We start from the raw sequence: 20,949 nt of genomic DNA, 5'->3' as shown, positions 1-20,949 counted from the left end.
TTGTGTGTTCCTTTATTATTAATTTTCCAAGTTTGTGCATTGATTGCTTCAGGCTATGAAGCAAAGTGGTGTGCATGAACATAAAAATGAGACAAAATACAGAAAGCAATAATAATGCAAATTCTAAAAACAACTATTATTCCTAAAAGCAAATTACAGTGGTACCTCAGGGTTACAGACACTTCAGGTTACAGACACTTCAGGTTACAGACTTCGCTAACCCAGAAATATTACTTCGGGTTAAGAACTTTGCTTCAGGATGAGAACAGAAATTGCACGGTGGCGGTGCAGCAGCAGCAGGAGGAGGCCCCATTAGCTAAAGTGTTGCTTCAGGTTAAGAACAGTTTCAGGTTAAGAACGGACCTCCAGAATGAATTAAGTTCTTAACCCAAGGTACCACTGTATAAGAATAATAAAACCATTTCTAGGCTGAGTTACGCACCAGACCTTTAAAGAACATTTAATGCACGACTCCCCCACCCAAAGAATTATGTGAACTGTAGTTTGCTAAGGAGCTGGGAACTGTAGGGGTAAACTACAGCTTCCATATTTTGTTGGGGGGGTGTTGTTGTGCTTTATAGGTCTAGTGTATATGCAGCCCTGGAGATATAAAATTATCATTGTTCCTGCCTCCTCATTGGACTTCATTCTTAACGTGAACACCCTAGCTCCTAGCTCCAGAACTACAGTACCTCAAACTGTTGTCTGTACCCAAACAATGACAAAATGTCAAAGTCTTGCAACTTCTCCCTATTAAGCAAACATTTCAAGCAAAAAAGATGGCAAAAAAGGGACTGACCATAAAACATCATTTGCCATATTCCCAGCGCATCTGCAGCAATGGATACCCAACCCTATCTCATTTTCCTGCAGACAAAATATGAAGCCACCAGACCAGATCAAATTGCAGCGTTGAAGTCTGTGCCTTATGCCATTTTAGCCATAGAATCTGCACAATGAATCTTTAAGGGACGCCACTAGAGGGAGATATGGTCACAGAGACTGCCAGCGTATTAAAATCAGACTGCCGCAAATACTGCTGAGATGAAGTGTGTGTGCCTATGTGTGTAGGGGAATACGACAGTTCATTCATCCTGAAATCTGCATGCAAAAATCCAAGATCTGCTCCCCACACCACACATCAGAAGCTCTGATCAGATACCCTGGTTTCTCTTCAGATGATATATAAATTCAGGCTTGATATTCACGTTTTAAGTTATGAGTGAAGCTCTAGCGTAGGACGCAGAAATCAGCTTTTGAAGATTCTTCCTGGAGGCACAATATTAGAAAGAGCACATCTAGCCCTTTTTATGCGTAATTCAACCATCAAATGCATTTGCTGCCATAATAGTAAACATTCCCTGGAACCATGCTTTCTAAAAGGGTAAAGGGTCCCCTGACCATTAGGTCCAGTCGCAGACGACACTAGGGTTGCGGCGCTCATCTCGCTTTATTGGCCGAGGGAGCCAGTGTACAGCTTCCGGGTCATGTGGCCAGCATGACTAAGCCACTTCTGGCGAACCAGAGCAGCGCACGGAAACACCATTTACCTTCCCGCCAGAGCAGTACCTATTTATCTACTTGCACTTTGACGTGCTTTCGAACTGCTAGGTTGGCAGGAGCAGGGACCGAGCAACGGGCGCTCACCCCGTCATGGGGATTCGAACCACTGACCTTCTGATCAGCAAGCCCTAGGAACTGTGGTTTAACCCACAGCGCCACCCGCGTCCCTACCATGCTTTCTGCTATTCACTTAATATAAATTTAGCATCAACAGTTGCTGCAAGTCAGTGTACGCAACACTGTCCTAGATGGACCAACAGTCCAACTCAGTATAAGGCAGTTTCCTATGTTACCCAGCTGGCAATGCTTAGGAGTATTCACCACATACGGCTTCAATCACCACATTGCAAGTCTCAAATTTGTCGAGCCAGTTCAATGCATTTAAATAAGGCATGCTAGTTATCTTCCTGTAACTCCCTAGCATCTGGAAAACTAAGAAGTTAAATGAAGAGGGGTTTCCCAAGTACGTGGAAAGATTTGCATTTGGAAGTGAGTGGACCTAAAATTCTCAGTTAGGGTGCAAGGAAGCATTATTTGCAAAGTGTGCGAACATTTGGTAATGTTTGTGTAGCCACCAACCTATTTCTCTGCTTCATTGCAAACTGATGCTCCACCCTACAAAACGCCTAATGTTTCCCAGTGATTGCACATTGCAGAGGAGTGGGGCTGGATTGACAGTAACAAGCAATCTGAAGTTCTCACCCTGGGCCAGCAGGGGGATACTGTAGATAGTTTTCACTCAGGTCCACATATGCAAATAGGGGATTGAAAGTGACGTTCAGTGATTGGCTAGTTACAGAAAGTTGCTACTGTAGCATTGCAGTGGAGCTCTATATAAGCAGGCTGGCTGAACCCTTCAGTTCAGTTCTGTTCTGGCCTGTGAATAAACAAGAGCTGTTTGAAGAATCGCTGTGTCGTCTGATATGTTCGCCCACAACTTAACACTGTCATTGCCATGACTTACCTTCTCATGGTGGAAACTCTTTTATTAGTTGAGATTCCTGCATTGCAGGGGGCTGTTGAGTTTGAAAAGCACTCAGTCTACCCTACATTTTCCGTTGCATCCTTGAATGACACTGACCCTATACTATCTATGAGCTTCAAACTGGTGTGTAGTGGGGAATAGCTTACTGAACCCATGTTGACATTTCCAGTTAACAAGGAGAAACTATGGGGCTATACTGGCTATGGGGCAGGGACAGCAACAGTGTGACTTTGGGGTAGATCCTTTCCCTTTTCCATTGCACACTTCTATTTGCAGAGTATTTCAGACATTCCATTCACTGGGGACCCTAGTTTTAATTCTTCGCCACTCAGAAAGCTTCAAAAGGAATCCTGGTCTCCCAGCAAAAAATGTGCCACACATCCAACACATGACATTTCTTGGAATAAGCCTTAGAAATGGAATTAGCTGCTTTTCCTGTTTTTGAAAGAAGAAAACAAGGGCGCTCAGTTAGAAATCCTGGCAAAGCGAAATGTATAAATCCTGCCTTTTCCGTGTGTGCTTTTGGTGCAAATATTTCATAAAGAATTATGGCGCACGGAGTATATGACAGGTTTATTTATTTGCTTTAGTCTACCTCTTTGGCTTGTGTACTGAAATTCCATGGCTAATCATAAATTCTCTGTTGAATTAAGAATATCAGAAGAATCCTGCATTGTTTTTGCAAGTGTCTAAGTCAAATGCCTCTAACAATCAAGGTATGGGCGCGATGCCCTGGCCAGCTACTGCTGCTTGTCTCCAGTATTGAGCATCACGGCATCCTCATTCCAGGTTTTTTTAATCATCTGAAGAAAGTACAACGGTGTGGCCTCTTGTCTGAAGTTATGCATGTGCGTAAAACAGTGGTTCATCCAGAAACTGCAATTAATCCAGAATGCGGTAGCTAGACTGGGGACTAGGAGTGGCTGCCGGGACCATATAACACCGGTCCTGAGAGATCTGCATTGGCTCCCAGTACGTTTCCGAGCACAATTCAAAGTGTTGGTACTGACCTTTAAAGCCCTAAACAGCCTCAGTCCAGTATACCTGAAGGAGCGTCTCCACCCCCATCGTTCAGCCCGAACACTGAGGTCCAACGCCGAGGGCCTTCTGGCGGTTCCCTCATTGCGAGAAGTAAGGTTACAGGGAACCAGGCAGAGGGCCTTCTCGGTAGTGGCGCCCCCCCTGTGGAACACCCTCCCTTCAGATGTGAAGGAAATAAGCAGCTATCTTCTCTTTAAAAGACATCTGAAGGCAGCCCTGTTTAGGGAAGGTTTTAATATTTAATGCTGCATTATTTTTAACACTTGATTGGAAGCTGCCCAGAGTGGCTGGGGAAACTCAGCCAGATGGGCAGGGTATAAATAATAATAATAATAATAATAATAATAATAATAATTATTATTATTATTATTATTATTATTATTATTATTATTATTATTATTATTATTATTATTATCATCATGCCACACTGGAGTAGCAAGAAGATTCAAGGACATTCAAAGAAACATTTGAACATTTCAGTGTAGTATGGTATCAAAATAATTTGTTTTTATTTGCCGAAGGTGGATAGGTATCTTTTCATAACGACAAGTGCATCAAGGTCAATCCTGTTTGTGATCCAGAATCGCCATTCAGACAAAGCGCTGGAGAAGACTCGTTTATAATTGTGTTTTGGGAATGATTCATGTTCCTACGCATTGCTTTATACTTTCTGGGTGTCCCGTGAGCATATTATAAAGTTCTTGTGTTTTGTGCTATAAATCAAACACTGCTGGGAGTTGTTTTTTGTTTCCCAATGTATTTCTTATGAATAAAAAAAATGGTGCGGTGCAAGCAAATTTTTATTTTCAAAGTGTGGCCCAGAGGGGGGAAAGTTTGAGAACCACCGGCGTAAATGGTCTATTGTGTTGTGGGTGCAGGGGGTTATTTTAAAATGAGAAGAGGAGGAGACACAACTCACTAGGACAGCACATCCTTTGCAGATGTAAGGTCTTGAGTTCAATCCTTGCTATCTCCAGTTAAAAGGATCAGGGAGCAGTTGATGAGAAATCCCTCTCCCTGGGACTATGGAAAACAGCTGCCAGCGTTAGAAACTGAGATATGAAAGCTAGGAGCATTATGGGCCTAGGCTATGGTCGTCACAACTGAGTGTCTGGGCACTCTCTTTTATAGCAAGAACACAAAGCTGAAAATGAATGAACTGCAGCTAAAATCTTACGTTCATTTTTCTCATGGTCTGGTCCTCATCTGAAGACTTCAAAAAACAAAGTCATACTTCCCTGTCCCACCCCCCACCCCTAATATTGTCAAGGGGGTCTCTTCTCCAGTCTTCAGAGAGTGACTGGAAGTGGGGAGGCAGAAAAAGACCCTCCTTTCCTTCCACTCTGTAGTTTTAAGCTGAAATCTTAGGTGCAGTACTGCGCCCAGAGCTCAGAAACCGCTCACGCTAATGAAGTTCCCTGTCGCAAAACGCACCTAGAACAATGAGAATTTTGAACGCTGCCAGTAAGAGTGTGCAATACTGGAGAAATAGCCTGGCCTGCTGTAAGGCAGTTTCCTATGTACTGGGGTAGGGGAGGAACCTGCACAAACATATTGGAAGTACAGTGGTACCTCGGGTTACATACACTTCAGGTTACATACGCTTCAGGTTACAGACTCTGCTAACCCAGAAATAGTACCTCGGGTTAAGAACTTTGCTTCAGGATGAGAACAGAAATTGTGCTCCGGCGGCAGGGCAGCAGCGGGAGGCCCTATTAGCTAAAGTGGTGCTTCAGGTTAAGAACAGTTTCAGGTTAAGAAAGGACCTCTGGAACGAATTAAGTACGTAACCAGAGGTACCACTGTATACAACCTTCCTCCCCCCATGTTTACACTGTAGATCAGTTTACACAATCCCAGGACATCAGCCTGTGGCCAGGAGATTTGCTGCCAGTCAGTGTAGACGATGAAGGCGCTTCCCCACTTAACGAGCATTCAACTTGCACGCAGTCACATAGACGTGTAGCACCAGAAAATCATTACCGTATTCTTCCAAGACTAGGGTTTTTTCCCTTTAAAATGTCAAAAATTAGGGGGCGTCCTATACACAGATACATCTCCTCCCATTTTCTTAAATCTGAGTCTTACACATGAGGGAGTCTTATAGATGGAAAAATACGGTATATAATAATTAAACTGCAAAATGATGCAAAAAGGGCCCACAATGAGTGGGGAATCTGCCAAAAAATAGTGAGAAAAGAGCAGGAAAGCAGCTAGCAATCCCAGGGGCCTTTGCAGCTGCAATCCCATAATCCTTTGAAGCTTGTTGAGAGTTGGGAGTTGAGAAAGGAGGACGTTTAATGGCTTTTGAGGTGGCGTTCCCAACTACAGTGGATGCTCAGGTTGTGAACGTGATCGGTGCGGGATGCACATTCACAGCCCACAGCGGCGCATCTGCACATGCGCAGGTTGTGATTTGGTGCTTCTGCGCATGCGCAAAGCCCAATTCAGCGCTTCCACCAAAACCCGGAAGTAACCCGTTCCGGTACTTCCGGGTTTCGGTGGTCAGTAACCCAAAAAAACACAACCTGAAGCGGCTGTAACCCAAGGTATGACAGTATATGCAATTTCACGTATATGCACAGTACCTGGGAATGTAACCCCCGAGTTAAGTGGGGAGGTGCCTGTATACATGTATACATATTTATTGATTTAACACAGGTGCCTCAGAGGATCTTACGCAAAGGTTGTGCCATACGAGCAAAGAAGGTAGAGAAATTACTGAGTCACCACATATGTTAGGACAGCAACCTCCTATAGAAAAATCTAAGCAGCGTATGTCTATTTCTATGGAGTACAGAACTTAATGGGCTGTGTTCTCACAGAAGCTTGTCTTTAAAGGAGGGCACTATTTTATTTTATATTTTATTTTATTTTATTTTATTTTATTTTAAAGGTAAAGGGCATTGAAGAGCAGCAGGGCACTGGATGTGACATTCCCTTGCAACCCACACCTGTTAAGAAGGAAGATGAAATTAAGTCCAAGTAGCACATGTCAGTGCTCTAAGCCCAGAGGGAAGTGTCAGATCAAATAAGGAGAATGCAAAGCTCTTTAACAGAAAGAAAAAAAAGACTTTACTCCTAAAATACTTTGACACGCACAGGCTGCTCTTTTCTTTTCTTTTCAGATCTGATTCCTCTTTCAATCAGGTTTTCCCCGCAACTCCTCCAGACCCTCTGCAGCATTCATTCCTATATTTGCATTATTCGGTGGCATTTGTGGGCAGCCTCAAGATTTCCCACCGGCCATTGCATGCAGGTCCAGTGCAATGGGGCAAGGCATGTTCCCTAATTCAGCCCCACCCCCAAGATGCTAGAGCCACTGGGGGAACATCCCTGAAAGGGCCACAAACCATCTCGGCTGCTTTGGGGACCTCGATAGTTTTCTGAGCACATCCTCGACTCTTTGCAAGCATAAAATGTTTCCTATTCCTGCCCAGTCCTTACTGGGCTCAACACTAAGACAGCACAGCAATCTGTGGAAAGCCAATAGGATTCAGTACTCTGTCCTTGCCACATGCCCAACTCCTACCGGAGACCTGAAGGAGTATTAGCACACAAAACTGCACCGGACGTTTTCCCCACCCAACGCCTGCACTGATTGTTCATCTAGCTCCAAAACAGTGAATACTACAAGCCAGTGGAGTGAGTGGCGGCAGTGATAAATCCTTCTTTCTCTTTCCTCAAGACATCTGTAAGCAGGCTTTGGAAGCACTTCCAGCTGTATCCCCGTTTACGCTAACGAAACCCACATTTTGGATCCCTGGTGATGGCAGTGGAACATTTGCGGTTTCTGCCTTGTTGATCAAAACATACCAGATGCACTACTCTATCAGCATGGGATAGTGCAGCCTTCCTCAACCTGTGGGTCCCCAGATGTTGTTGAACTACAACTCCCATCACCCCTAGCTAGCAAGGCCAGAGCTCAGGGATGATGGGAGTTGTAGTCCAACAACATCTGGGGACCCATAGGTTGAGAACCGCTGGGATAATTCATGGATGGAAAATGGCTCATTTAAGATCGCTACCTAGGTAGAGAAAAGGGATGTGGGTGGCACTGTGGGTTAAACCACAGAGCCTAGGACTCGCCGATCAGAAGGTCGGCGGTTCAAATCCCCATGATGGGGTGAGCTCCCATTGCTCGATCCCTGCTCCGGCCAACCTAGTAGTTCGAAAGCACGTCAAAGCGCAAGTAGATAAATAGGTACCACTCCGGCGGGAAGGTAAACGGCGTTTCCGTGTGTTGCTCTGGTTCGCCAGAAGCGGCTTAGTCATGCTGGCCACGTGACCCGGAAGCTGTCTGTGGAAAACGCCGGCCAGTAAAGCCAGATGAGCGTCGCAACCCAAGAGTCGGCCACGACTGGACCTAATGGTCAGGGGTCCCTTTACCTTTAAGGTAAAGGTAAAGGTACCCCTGCCCATACGGCCAGTCTTGACAGACTCTGGGGTTGTGCGCCCATCTCACTTAAGAGGCTGGGGGCCAGCACTGTCCGGAGACACTTCCAGGTCACGTGGCCAGCGTGACAAAGCTGCATCTGGCGAGCCAGCGCAGCACACGGAACGCCGTTTACCTTCCCGCTGGTAAGCGGTCCCTATTTATCTACTTGCACGTGGGGGTGCTTTCGAACTGCTAGGTTGGCAGGCGCTGGGACCGAGCAACGGGAGCGCACCCCGCTGCGGGGATTTGAACCGCCGACCTTTCGATCGGCAAGTCCTAGGCGCTGAGGCTTTTACCCACAGCGCCATCCGCGTCCCTGTCCCTTTACCTTTACCTAGGTTTAAACACAATGATTTTGCATGCCAACCAAGTTTATTTAAACCTCCTACCTTGCACCGCTGATATCGACTCCGACCATCAATTGTCCATTCAGCGAAAGGATCTCATCTCGCAAGCGAACCTTTCCACATTTCCCCGCAGGGCTGTTTTTCTTTAAGTCAGTGACCCAGATGCTTCCGACGTCCAGCACAGGACCCTTATGCCCCTTCCTCTTCCTCCCCACTCTCCTCTTTTCACCATAGTCCCCCAGAGCAGGGATGTTCCCAAAACTTAGGCCGAGCGCCTCTGTCTTTCCTGGATCCTTCGTCAGGTATAGTGTGCAGATCTCCATATCCACAAAACAAGTACCATGTTGCAGTTTGGCCTCCTCTATTGGGAAGTTGAGCTGAATGTATTCCCTCAGCTTCTTAATGGCAGAGTGGCAAAGTCTGTGTTCTGGCTCCTCCACATCCTCCTTCAGATGGTTTTGGAGCCACCGGTAAAGGATGGGAAGAAACAGCACGGCGTTCTCTGGAGTGATGGGCATTGTGGCCACGGCAGGGTCCCATTATGTGATGAACTTGTTCCTGGATTGGGTGGTCAAGATTTGATCAACGCACCTTTCGGGATCAAGGTAGCTCTGCGCTTCATCAGCCGCCATACTGAGGGAAACCGAAAGTAAGGGAAGGAGCCGAAAGTAAAATAATAGGAATGAAAAAGTTCTCTTTTTTTCTGCCGGTTTAGCCAAAGATAACAGAGCAGGCTTTTTAATTAAAAAGAATGAACACAATGGCTCTGGAGAATTCAGCGAGAAGAGGAAGGAAGCAGAGGTTTGGCTCTTTCCACAGCTGTCCGCACAGAAATCGCTGAGGCACTCGCTGCTCCACCAGCAGAGACCATAATTGCTCCTCCGCATTCATCAACACCTGCTTGACCTAGAAAGGGGGAAACAACACAGTTAAAACCATAATTCTCACTCTCAAATAAAGGATTTGAGAGCTGTCTGCAATGCTCATTAATGAGAAAGCTTTCCTTAACGTTATTCTCTTTTCTCGTTAATTCTATAATCTGTTTTTCTATTCATTTGTGTGTTTTTTTAATACACTCTTGGGTTACCAGTCATGTTCTGGAAAGAGTACAGAAGAGGAACACGAGCAGGAATACAAGGAAATGTTTATAAATGCGAATGTCTTCCTGCACACTTGGAGATTATGTGTATGTGTCTGAATCTAGTATCTGCCCGTTTACGTCAAAACCAGTTTCCAAGATTCTGACACGCTCTAGCATGGCCATGACATGGAACACAATGAACAATGAGACACAAACCGAATGTGCATACGAATGCAGGCCTTCTTAATCTTGCTAATCATAACATGTCTATTTAACCTACACATTCTGCCAAAGTATGACCCTCCAAATTTGCTCTGGGTTGCAACGAACGCAGCCACAGGTTCGTCTTCTTTGCTATCACCCCTGGAATTACTGGTGGAATCCGCCTTTAAGGAATCCATGGGTGGACATTTGTGCCTGGAGACAGTCAGTCAGGTCATGTATCCACAGCAGTGACCAGAGGAGGAATGACCGCTGGGAGGAGCGCAGAGAGAATAAATGCCATGGTGTATCTGTAACAGCAAAACCAGGCGCCCTCATCTGCCCCAGCTGCAACAAAACATCTCTCTTCTGTATCTGTTTCTACAGCCACAGCAGGCGCTGTAATTCCAATGTTTTGACTTCACCCCCAAAGGCACACCCTTCCATCGTCTCTCGAGACAGACAGATGCCAACAACATTATCCTGTGAAACAAATATAAATTGTAGGCACATTTTTCTTTGTCATAGCTACTTTGTCCATTCTCCAGTTGTGCCTCTGGTTCATGTATAATTCGCTGCCCTCCAATCTCTCCCACACACACAACATTCACAAACTTACCCTCCAAACTGACTGCTCTTGCAACTGTGCTTAGCTTAGGGTCAGTCCTGGAGACGGAGCGAGGCAAGAATCAGGTGATGTGTGATGGGGAACAGCAGCAAGGTGTGGGAAGACAGCTGTCAATGTCACCTGTTCTGTATCTCCCAAGTTAGCCTTTCCCCCCTCAGATGCAATGGAGCATGCGGAATTAGGGGTGGAGGAGAATATCTTATCATCTACGGCAAAATGTCTCAGGCTAGCACTGCTGGTGCTCTTCCCTGCTTTCCACACTTGTCCAAATTCAGCTGATCCCTACAACTGCTGTTTTGGTGACTTCTGAGCAGTTGGAATGCTACACACACACACACAATCCCTAAACCACCTAAGCAGCAGAACCAACTGAAGGTTGGTTTCACATATTGAACGGCCTCAGTCCAGTATGCCTGAAGGAGCATCTCCACCCCCATCGTTCTGCCCAGACACTGAGGTCCAGCTCCGAGGGCCTTCTGGTGGTTCCCTCGATGCAAGAGGCCAAGTTACAGGGAACCAGGCAGAGGGCCTTCTCGGTAGTGGCACCCGTCCTGTGGAACGCCCTCCCACCAGATGTCAAAGAGAAAAACAACTACCAGACTTCTAGAAGACATCTGAAGGCAGCCCTGTTTAGGGAAGCTTTTAATGTTTAATAGGCTATTGTATTTTAGTGTTCTGTTGGAAGCCGCCCAGAGTGGCTGGGGAAACCTAGCCAGATGGGCGGGGTATAAATAAATTTATTATTATTATTATTATTATTATTATTATTATTATTATTATTATTATCATTATTATTATTTCATACATCAAAGTCACAGCTCTTGCAGCCAATTGGTAGGGAGAATTCCAACCCATCAGCCCGCATTCAGTTGTATGCATCAAAAATGTCCTGATAGCACAACAGAACTTCCATTCTCTATGCTCTTCCCATGAGCCCTTGCCCCAATCTGCTCCAGAGGTTTGGTGGAAGCCCCAGTGGTACCTTGGGCTACAGACGCTTGAGGTTACAGACTCCACTAACCCAGAAATAGTATCTCAGGTTAAGAACTTTGCTTCAGGATGAGAACAGAAATCATGTGGCAGCATCGCAGCGGCAGCAGGAGGCCCCATTAGCTAAAGTGGTACCTCAGGTTAAGAACAGTTTCAGGTTAAGAACAGACCTCTAGAACGAATTAAGTTCTTACCCCGAGGTTCCACTGTAGTAGATTTGGGGTGTGCAAGGGGGGGTACAGGAAGGGAACAGTCGACTGAGAAAGTGAAAGTCTTTGCACTATCGAGACTTTGAATACAACTCGTTATTGTTTTCTCTTTCTTTGAATAATTTTGGGAAAAAATTAAGTAAAATATACAATTTCCCTGCAAATCTACATTTTCTGTCTTTCTTTTCACTTCATATTATCCTCATATTATCCTGAATGAGGAAAGTGCCCTAACAGTTTCAAGAAAGCTACCTTTGACCTTGCAAACAGAGATACAGAGGGGTCTTTGAATTGGCACCAAGTCTAGCGCTGAAAGGAGAAGAATAACATCTAAAAGGCGGGCATACATGAAGAAGAACAATGCAACGCTAATATTTCTCAAGATTACTTTATTAAACCAGTCCCAGAGCATTTTGGGATATCCTGATTACACGCAAAGTTTTGTTTCATTCTCTCTAACAAATTGAGCTCTTCCTTCCTTTTACGTCCCTCCCAGTGGAGTATCGAAAGAATCCTCAGTACCAATTTCCTGCCTTATAGAAAGAGATTTTTTTTTTAAAAAAAAGAAAACGAAAGTAATTACAATGCCCATTGCTGACTCTTCAAGATCTGATTTATTTGCATACATTCTTCAGATACTATTTTTGACAGATTGTGTATTCGACACATCCAAAGCTCAGCCCATTTTGACATTGTTTTTTAATGTGTTGTTCACCTTCCTCAAAAGAGCAGGCTGTGGTTTAGCTAATGCTAGAGCTTCTAGAAGACCAAACCAGGTGAGACACCATTCACGAAATATAGACATTACATGAAAAGGCTTCTTAAAATCAGTTGGTGGTGCAGGGACAGCTAATCTGGACAGGGACCCTGCCATGGGAAGTGAAGAGGATTTGATTTTTTTTGCCCTCTGCTGCAGTCCCAATGTGGAGTCAGTCTTCCATGCTATTTACATCGGGGGAAATCACCCACCGAGATGGCAGCTCCCCCAGGCACATGTCACCCCCAGGCATTCACTAGATTGGGACCACAGTAGAAAGTAAAAGGTTAAGGCTCGTGACCTCGTGCATACCTGTTCCCAAGCCAAATCAGATGTCCCACCTATGGTTAGATGTAGATGTGGTTCTTCAGAACTCTGAACAGCTGAAGACCTCTTTGTGAAGGCCTCTTTGTAATCACAATACAATATTTGCATTTGCTCCATCATCCCAGATTTGCTAATTTCGTCAAAGGAAGAATAACATTTGCATGTGACCACTCTTAGAACTTAAAAATGAAGAATCTGGAAATATTAGGGATCAAAAAAGTTCTGGCACATCTGCAAATGTGCTCAATTCTTTTCCCAAGCCCTTCCTGTGGGAAAAGTTCACAATAATAAAGTTGCTTAGGAAACAAACAAACAAAAAACCCCAACCCTTATGGATTTATTCCAAGGGCTCATGAATTTTAATTTCAAAACATACATCGAGGGCTTAAGTTTCTGGTGATTTTTTCCAGTCTGAATTTTACGTATGACAAAAATCTGAATAGAGAACTTTACATAGGATCATGGACACTTTTCAGTGAGGGAATCAAGAAAACACCTGTGGAGGCATAGAATACACTGGTTTTAAATCAGGATGCGGAAATTGAACGGCGACATTGTTTTGTTTTAATTTTGTTTGCACTGTATTTTGTGGCAATGCTGGGGCAATTGACCATGCTGGCAATTTTAAGGCTTTGGGGTGTTTCCCAAGGGAGCTGGTGTACATGACTAAGCCACTTCTGGTGAACCACAGCAGCGCACGGAGACGCCGTTTACCTTCCCGCCGGAGCGGTACCTATTTATCTACTTGCACTTTGAGGTGCTTTCGAACTGCTAGGTTGGCAGGAGCAGGGACCGAAAGACGGGAGCTCACCCCGTCCCGGGGATTTGAACCGCCGCGCCCCTCTCAATTAAATCTAGCTTATTATAAATTACATCAACATCAACCCAGTCCTTGCAGACATCCAAAATGCCTGAAGACAGTCAGGTTGTGCATCCATAGCAGAGATCAGAAGAAAAATGACCACTGGGGAGCATCTGCAGCGGCACAACCAGATGCCTTCATCTGCCCCAACAAAGCATGTCTTTCCTGTATCAGTCCCTACAGCTGCAGGCGCTGCAACCTTCCAAAGGTTCAACTTCGCTCCCAAAAGGCACACTCCTCCATTGTCTCCCAAGACAGAGGTATGCCAACAAAGTATTCATTACATTTTATTATCATTTTTTATACATAAAGTATCTATAAATGCAATAAACTGGAATTCCACATCAGGTAATTGCATGCCTCAATCACCACCACTGTTACTTGCTTTTCCAAAACCGACTTTCCTTCCTATTCATATCTAGGATACTGATTATAAACGGATACTCTTGGGGTCCCTTCCGACAATTCTATGATCCTATGAAATTGCAAGGGGGTTATTTCTTTTTTATACAGTGGAACCTCAGTTGTTGAAAACTTTGGAATTCAAACGTTTCAGTTTATAACACCGGCAACCCGGAAGTGAATGCTTCCATTTTCGAACAGCTTCTGAGGCACATTTCTCCATTTTTTCAATTGATTTTGCCGACCGGCAATTGCGCCTCAGTTGTCCAACGTTTTGGAAGTTGAATGGTCTTCCGGAATGGAATACGTTTGACAACAGAGGTTCCACTGTACTACTTCCAAAACACACACACACACACAAAATCAATCTAAGAACCCTAGAAGAGGTGTAGTAGATTTTGAAGTGAAGAAGTTTGTTCTCATAGCTCCCAGTGTCACTCTCCCAACGAGAGTCAAATAATACATCCATTCTCTCTCTCTCTTATACACACAAATACTCTGGAAAACAGCAGTGCCTAGCATAATACCCAGTCCTTTAGGATCAGCATGACTGCAATCCTTAGCATAGTTTCCTGGGCATAAGCTCCATTGAACTCGCGGCTGTTTACTCCTAACAACATAGCTTCTGTCTGTAAAACACACTGAGTTTGAACAAAAGATCTTCAGCCAGCTGAAATGAAGCCTTTAGCTTTTAATTAGAAGTGCAAACCACCTTGCAAAGGATAAGTGTTACTATTTATAGGAACCCCGGTCCAAGAACAGAAAGCAAAGTATGCAGGCTTTGCCTTATTATTTTTTCTCATTCTCGCCTCTATGCTCCTCTGTCACAACAATAGTGAAAGTTTAAAGCCTCTTCATCGTCTCATTCACTTGCCAGTACACTAGGCTCTGGGAGATGAGGTCATTGTTCCCGCTCTGAAAAAAGCACCAGATCTGTACTCCCTTGCAATTTCCCCTCTATGGGTGTGGGGGGGAGAGATTTCAGTCTGAGGACTGCACTCCTTCACATGAGATCTTCTGGGGCCTCACACAGGTGGTGGGCATGGCTGCAGGGGGCTGGCATCAGTTGGGTAACAGACGTGACTCTTACTTCTTTAAAGCTGGCTAATATTCCAGATAGGGACGCGGGTGGCGCTGTGGGTTAAACCACAGAGCCTAGGACTTGCCAATCAAAAGGTCGGTGGTTCGAATCCCCGCGACGGGGTGAGCTCCCGTTGCTCGGTCCCTGCTCCTGCCAACCTAGCAGTTCGAAAGCACATCAAAGTGCAAGTAGATAAATAGGTACCACTCTGGCGGGAAGGTAAACAGTGTTTCCGTGCGCTGCTCTGGTTCGCCAGAAGCGGCTTAGTCATGCTGATCACATGATCCGGAAGCTGTACGCCGGCTCCCTCAGCCAATAAAGCGAGATGAGCGCCGCAACCCCAGAGTCGGTCACAACTGGACCTAATGGTCAGGGGTCCTTTTACCTTTAATATACACACCTAAACCTCAGTCCAAGCAAGCAAGACGCGTTGGCAACAGTTCAATGACACTTTCCTAGGAAGACTGGATGCTACCTTTTGCAGAGTCAGGTCATTGGTCTCAGTAGGGCTGAGCTCAGTAGGACTGGACGGTATATTGACAGATCGTCCAAAACCAATTTCAAGTCCATATCGTGATATTGGTTTCATTTCTTTTCTTTTTTTTACTTGGGGGGGGGATCTACACACAGGAAAAAACCCCACTATAAAGAAGTCAGAAATTAAATCGTCAAAACAAAAGGAAAAAAACTATGTAAAAATAGCACAGATTTTTATTTCATTTTTTGCTCTGGAACATCATCTGGTGTTCCATGTTTATAATGCATTCAAAGTGTTGTTTTTTGACTAATGTAGCTGAGACCCGGACAATATATTGCAAATCAGGGGTGTGGGTGGTGCTGTGGTCTAAACCTTAGCCTCTTGGGCTTGCTGATCAGAAGGTCGGCAGTTCGAATCTGCACAACAGGGTGAGCTCCCATTGTTCTGTCCCAGCTCCTGCCAACCTAGCAGTTCGAAAGAACGCCAGTGCAAGTAGAGAAATAGGTACAGCTGCGGGGGGGACGTAAACAGCGTTTCCGTGCACTCTGGTTTCTGTCACGGTGTCCAATTGCACCAGAAGCGGTTTAGTCATGCTGGCCACATGACCCAGAAAAGCTGTCTGCAGACAAACACCAGCTCCCTCGGCCTGAAAGCAACATGGGCACCACAACCCCATAGTCGCCTTTGGCTGGACTTAACTGTCCAGGGGTCCTTTACCTTTATTGCAAATCATGATGTATGCAAAAATCACAATGTGGGGGAAACCGTGAAGCCAACCCTCCTCTCGATTCCTGCAACCCCTGTTAACCCTGCCGGCTCAGCGGCAAATCACAAGAGCAGGACCGGCAAAAATCACAATGCAGGAAAAACCATGAAGACAGACAATGCTTCTACATAGTTCCATCCTTATTTCAAACTTAGGGAAGCTTTTAATGTTTGATGTATTACAGTATTTTAATATTTTTTGGGGAAGCCGCCCAGAGTGGCTGGGGAAGCCCAGCCAGATGGGCAGAGTATAAATAATAATAAATTATTATTATTATTATTATTATTATTATTATTATTATTATTATTATTATTTCGGTATACCATGATGTTTAGCTGGTGATATATCACAATGATGAAAACCAGATATCGCCCAGCCCTAATGCTGACTAGAACCATTACCATGGATTTTGAAGTGTCATGCTGTATCATAAGGTGCTCTCTCACAAATCACCTCAAGATTTGCCATGTGGGCCTGAGGGGGGTGGTATTTGATCTCCGAATGTGCGGAACTAGCTGCACAGAGCCTGGCACCCCAGACGCTGAACTCAATCAACAGCTCTCTTGAACTGTGGGAAGACAAAAGACTAGTAAAAATTATTACCAGCTGCAACGAGATGGACTTCCAACATAAATACTTCCAAAATCTATTAATGTAATTGCCCTCAATTTGATCCGATCATCACAAGGCTGGAAACAGTTTTCTAGCGATCGGCTGTAAGGGTTCATCAGCATCAATGCCAAACAAGACTTTCAGAGGAATGGTTGGACTTAAAGATATTATCTTTATTGACAATTTCCAGTGCGTTCCCCCACCCCCCGCGCGCGCCCATGTCAGCACAAGTTAATAAAAAATATTCATCATTATGCACATTCATTTCGGCCTAATACTGTGGTCCACTGAACATAGCAAACAGTGCTGCATTCATAGCATATAGCAGCCTTTGGCAACCTGGTACCTTCCATGTTTTCGGCTACAACTCCCATCAGTGCATGGTTGGAGCACTACTAGCCTGGTCTTGGGTAAAGACCAACAGCAGCTCTAAGGTAAAGGTAAAGGGGCCCCTGACAATTAGGTCCAGTCATGACCGACTCTGGGGTTGCGACGCTCATCTCGCTTTATTTGCCGAGGGAGCCAGCGTACAGCTTCTGGGTCATGTGGCCAGCATGAATAAGCTGCTTCTGGAGAACCAGAGCACCGCACGGAAACGCCGTTTACCTTCCCGCCGGAGCGGTACCTATTTATCTACTTGCACTTTGACGTGCTTTCAAACTGCTAGGTTGGCAGGAGCAGGGACCAAGCAATGGGAGCTCACCCCGTCGCGGGGATTCGAACCGCCAACCTTCTGATCGGCAAGTCCTAGGCTATGTGGTTTAACCCACAGCGCCACCTGCGTTCCTATAAAAGAAAAGAGAAATGAATCCCCATACACATGTCTGGGTTGAAGTTGAATCGTGGGTCTGGAAAGGCTGAAGACTACAGCATGTCTAATGCACACAGAAGCAAAAGCTGCCCCGTTCTTTTAGATGGGAAAGCACAAAATAAATAGGGAAACAGCTGTAGCTCAGTGGTAGATCGTCTGCTTTGCATGCAGAAGATCCCAGGTTCAATTTGCAGGACCCCCATGTGGGGCTGGGAATGCTTCCGGTCTGAAATGTGAGAGAGGACACTAAATTCAGAACACTAAATTAGATGCCGCAATGGTCTGAACTCTGTGCAAAGCCGCTTCCCTATGTGCCTACGTTCACAGATCCTGCCTCTAACCAAAAGCTCATGGAGAATGAAAAGCTTCTGTGGCAGATGCAAGGTTTTAGGTGCTAAGGACCGTCTTGAGGGGCTGGGAGCGGGGGGCACTGTCATACAGTGGTTCCGCTCCTTCCTCCTGGGCCGTGTTCAGAAAGTGGTGGTGGGGGATGAGTGTTCAGACCCCTGGCCGCTCACTTGTGGGGTGCCTCAGGGTTCTGTCCTCTCCCCCATGCTTTTCAACATCTACATGCAGCCGCTGGGAGGGATCATCAGGAGGTTTGGGCTGGGTGTTCATCAGTATGCAGATGATACCCAGCTCTACCTCTCTTTTAAATCAGAACCAGTGAAGGCGGTAAAGGTCCTGTGTGAGTGTCTGGAAGCGGTTGGAGGATGGATGGCGGCTAACAGATTGAGGTTGAATCCTGACAAGACAGAAGTACTGTTTTTGGGGGACAGGAGGCGGGCAGGTGTGGAGGATTCCCTGGTCCTGAATGGGGTAACTGTGCCCCTGAAGGACCAGGTGCGCAGCCTGGGAGTCATTTTGGACTCACAGCTGTCCATGGAGGCACAGGTCAAATCTGTATCCAGGGCAGCTGTTTACCAGCTCCATCTGGTACGTAGGCTGAGACCCTATCTGCCTGCGGACTGTCTTGCCAGAGTGGTACATGCTCTGGTTATCTCCCGCTTGGACTACTGCAATGCGCTCTACGTGGGGCTACCTTTGAAGGTGACCCGGAAACTACAACTAATCCAGAATGCGGCAGCTAGACTGGTGACTGGGAGCGGCCGCCGAGACCATATAACACCGGTCTTGAAAGACCTACATTGGCTCCCAGTACGTTTCCAAGCACAATTCAAAGTGTTGGTGCTGACCTTTAAAGCCCTAAATGGCCTCGGTCCAGTATATCTGAAGGAGCGTCTCCTCCCCCATCGTTCTGCCCGGACACTGAGATTCAGCTCCGAGGGCCTTCTGGCGGTTCCCTCCCTGCGAGAGGCCAAGTTGCAGGGAACCAGGCAGAGGGCCTTCTCGGTGGTGGCGCCCGCCCTGTGGAATGCCCTCCCACCGGATGTCAAGGCGATGGACAACTACCTGACATTCAGAAGACATCTGAAGGCAGCCCTGTTCAGGGAAGTTTTTAATATGTGACATTTTAGTGTATTTTTCACTTCTGTTGGAAGCCGCCCAGAGTGGCTGGGGAAACCCAGCCAGATGGGCGGGGTACAAATAATAAATTATTATTGTTATTATTACTAAGGGAAGACATCTGAACACGCATTCATGTGTTGCTTTCAAGGCAGCACATGACACCACTTCCATCACACTTTAAATTGCTGCATATGTCTTCATCCTGAAAGAATTCTGTGGCTCCAAACCATTTTCTTAACTTTGCAAATACAGTGGTACCTCAGGTTAAGTACTTAATTCATTCCGGAGGTCCATTCTTAACCTGAAACTGTTCTTAACCCGAAGCACCGCTTTAGCTAATGGGGCCTCCTGCTGCCGCTGCACCGCCAGAGCACGATTTCTGTTCTCATCCTGAAGCAAAGTTCTTAACTCGAGGTACTATTTCTGGGTTAGCGGAGTCTGTAACCTGAAGCGTATGTAACCCGAGGTACAACTGAACCTGAATTGGTTTGATGAACTGCCCACAGAGTTTGGACAAGCAAGCAGTTGTGTGTGCGGCATAGTTGTTGTTTAGTCATTTAGTCATGACTAAAAAGGTTGTTTTCTGCTGCTCCAGAGAAGCAGACACGGAGCAATGGATCCAAACTACAAGAAAGAAGATTCCACCTAAACATTAGGAAGAACTTCCTGACAGTAAGAGCTGTTTGACAGTGGAATTTGCTGCCAAGGAATGTGGTGGAGTCTCCTTCTTTGGAGGTCTTTAAGCAGAGGCTTGACAACCATGTGTCAGGAGTGCTCTGATGGTGTTTCCTGCTTGGCAGGGGGTTGGACTCGATGGCCCTTGTGGTCTCTTCCAACTCTATGATTCTATGACTCTTCGTGACCCCCAGGACCAGAGCACGCCAGGCACTCCTGTCTTCCACTGCCTCCCGCAGCTTGGTCAAACTCATGCTGGTAGCTTCGAGAACACTGTCCAACCATCTCATCCTCTGTCGTCCCCTTCTCCTTGTGCCCCCCATCTTTCCCAGCATCAGGGTCTTTTCCAGGGAGTCTTCTCTTCTCATGAGGTGGCCAAAGTATTGGAGCCTTAGCTTCAGGATCTGTCCTTCCAGGGAGCACTCAGGGCTGATTTCCTTAAGAATGGAGAGGTTTGGTCTTCTTGCAGTCCATGGGACTCTCAAGAGTCTCCTTCAGTACCATAATTCAAAAGCATCAATTATTTGGCGATCAGCCTTCTTTATGGTCCAGCTCTCACTTAGCCATACAGAATTCCTTCACTGGTTTCACCCAAATCTTATTTGTTGAGGGTAAGCAATGGCTCCTCCATAATGTCTGCTCATTTGCACACGAGCTTTTCCTAGCAATGTGTAAGGCACATGTCCCAAATGGCTCTGATTTGATGTTGTCAGGCTGTGTGGTTTCTCTTAAAGGCTAACCTTCAGGAACCTACAAAGAGTAGGCTTCCCATTCCAGGAGCGAAGGGGTGAGGCTATTACTGCCTTCACACCCGGATTTCAGAGCTGTTTACTCTCCTGCTTTTCAAATCCATGTGTCACCTTTAATGAACTTAGGGTGTGAGCTTTGTTGGGTGGAATGCAAATTCACTTATCCTCCTGAAAACCTTTCCACCCATTTCTGTGTGTAGCAAGAATTCCTCAAGCGGCTTTCACAAAGAGGCACTTAAATAGGCTTGCGCTGATCTATTTAAATGAGTAGATTAAAACCAAAGGAAGCTTTAGTTGATCAATCAATGAAGGGGAACTTTAATAGGTTAGGGCAGAGGGTTAGCAGGGCACATTTTTGTTGAATACTTGAAATAAAAAAAGATTGCCTTTCCTTTCAACAGTAGATTGTGTCCATATTTATTAAGCTTTTCTCTCCAAAATCTCAAAAATGAATCCATACTGAGATGCGGGTGAAA

At 45.7% G+C, this 20,949-nt stretch overlaps 1 protein-coding gene across 2 annotated transcripts in view; it reads right to left on the bottom strand.

Moving 5' to 3' along the window:
• PDZD2 (PDZ domain containing 2) overlaps positions 1-20,949 on the bottom strand; it is a 202,300-nt gene that overhangs the window by 158,761 nt on the left and 22,590 nt on the right. For both annotated transcript variants that reach the window (XM_081929521.1, XM_081929522.1), the window contains exon 2: positions 8,417-9,280. In XM_081929521.1, the coding sequence (XP_081785647.1) occupies positions 8,417-8,892 (476 nt within the window). In that variant the 5' untranslated portion in view covers positions 8,893-9,280. The remainder of the gene's footprint in view (positions 1-8,416; positions 9,281-20,949) is intronic.

The sequence above is a fragment of the Podarcis melisellensis genome (assembly GCF_964234715.1).
Source record: "Podarcis melisellensis genome assembly, chromosome: 11".
Taxonomy (NCBI): domain Eukaryota; kingdom Metazoa; phylum Chordata; class Lepidosauria; order Squamata; family Lacertidae; genus Podarcis; species Podarcis melisellensis.
Note: the sequence above shows the minus strand (reverse complement) of the source record. Positions and strands in the feature narration are given on the sequence as shown.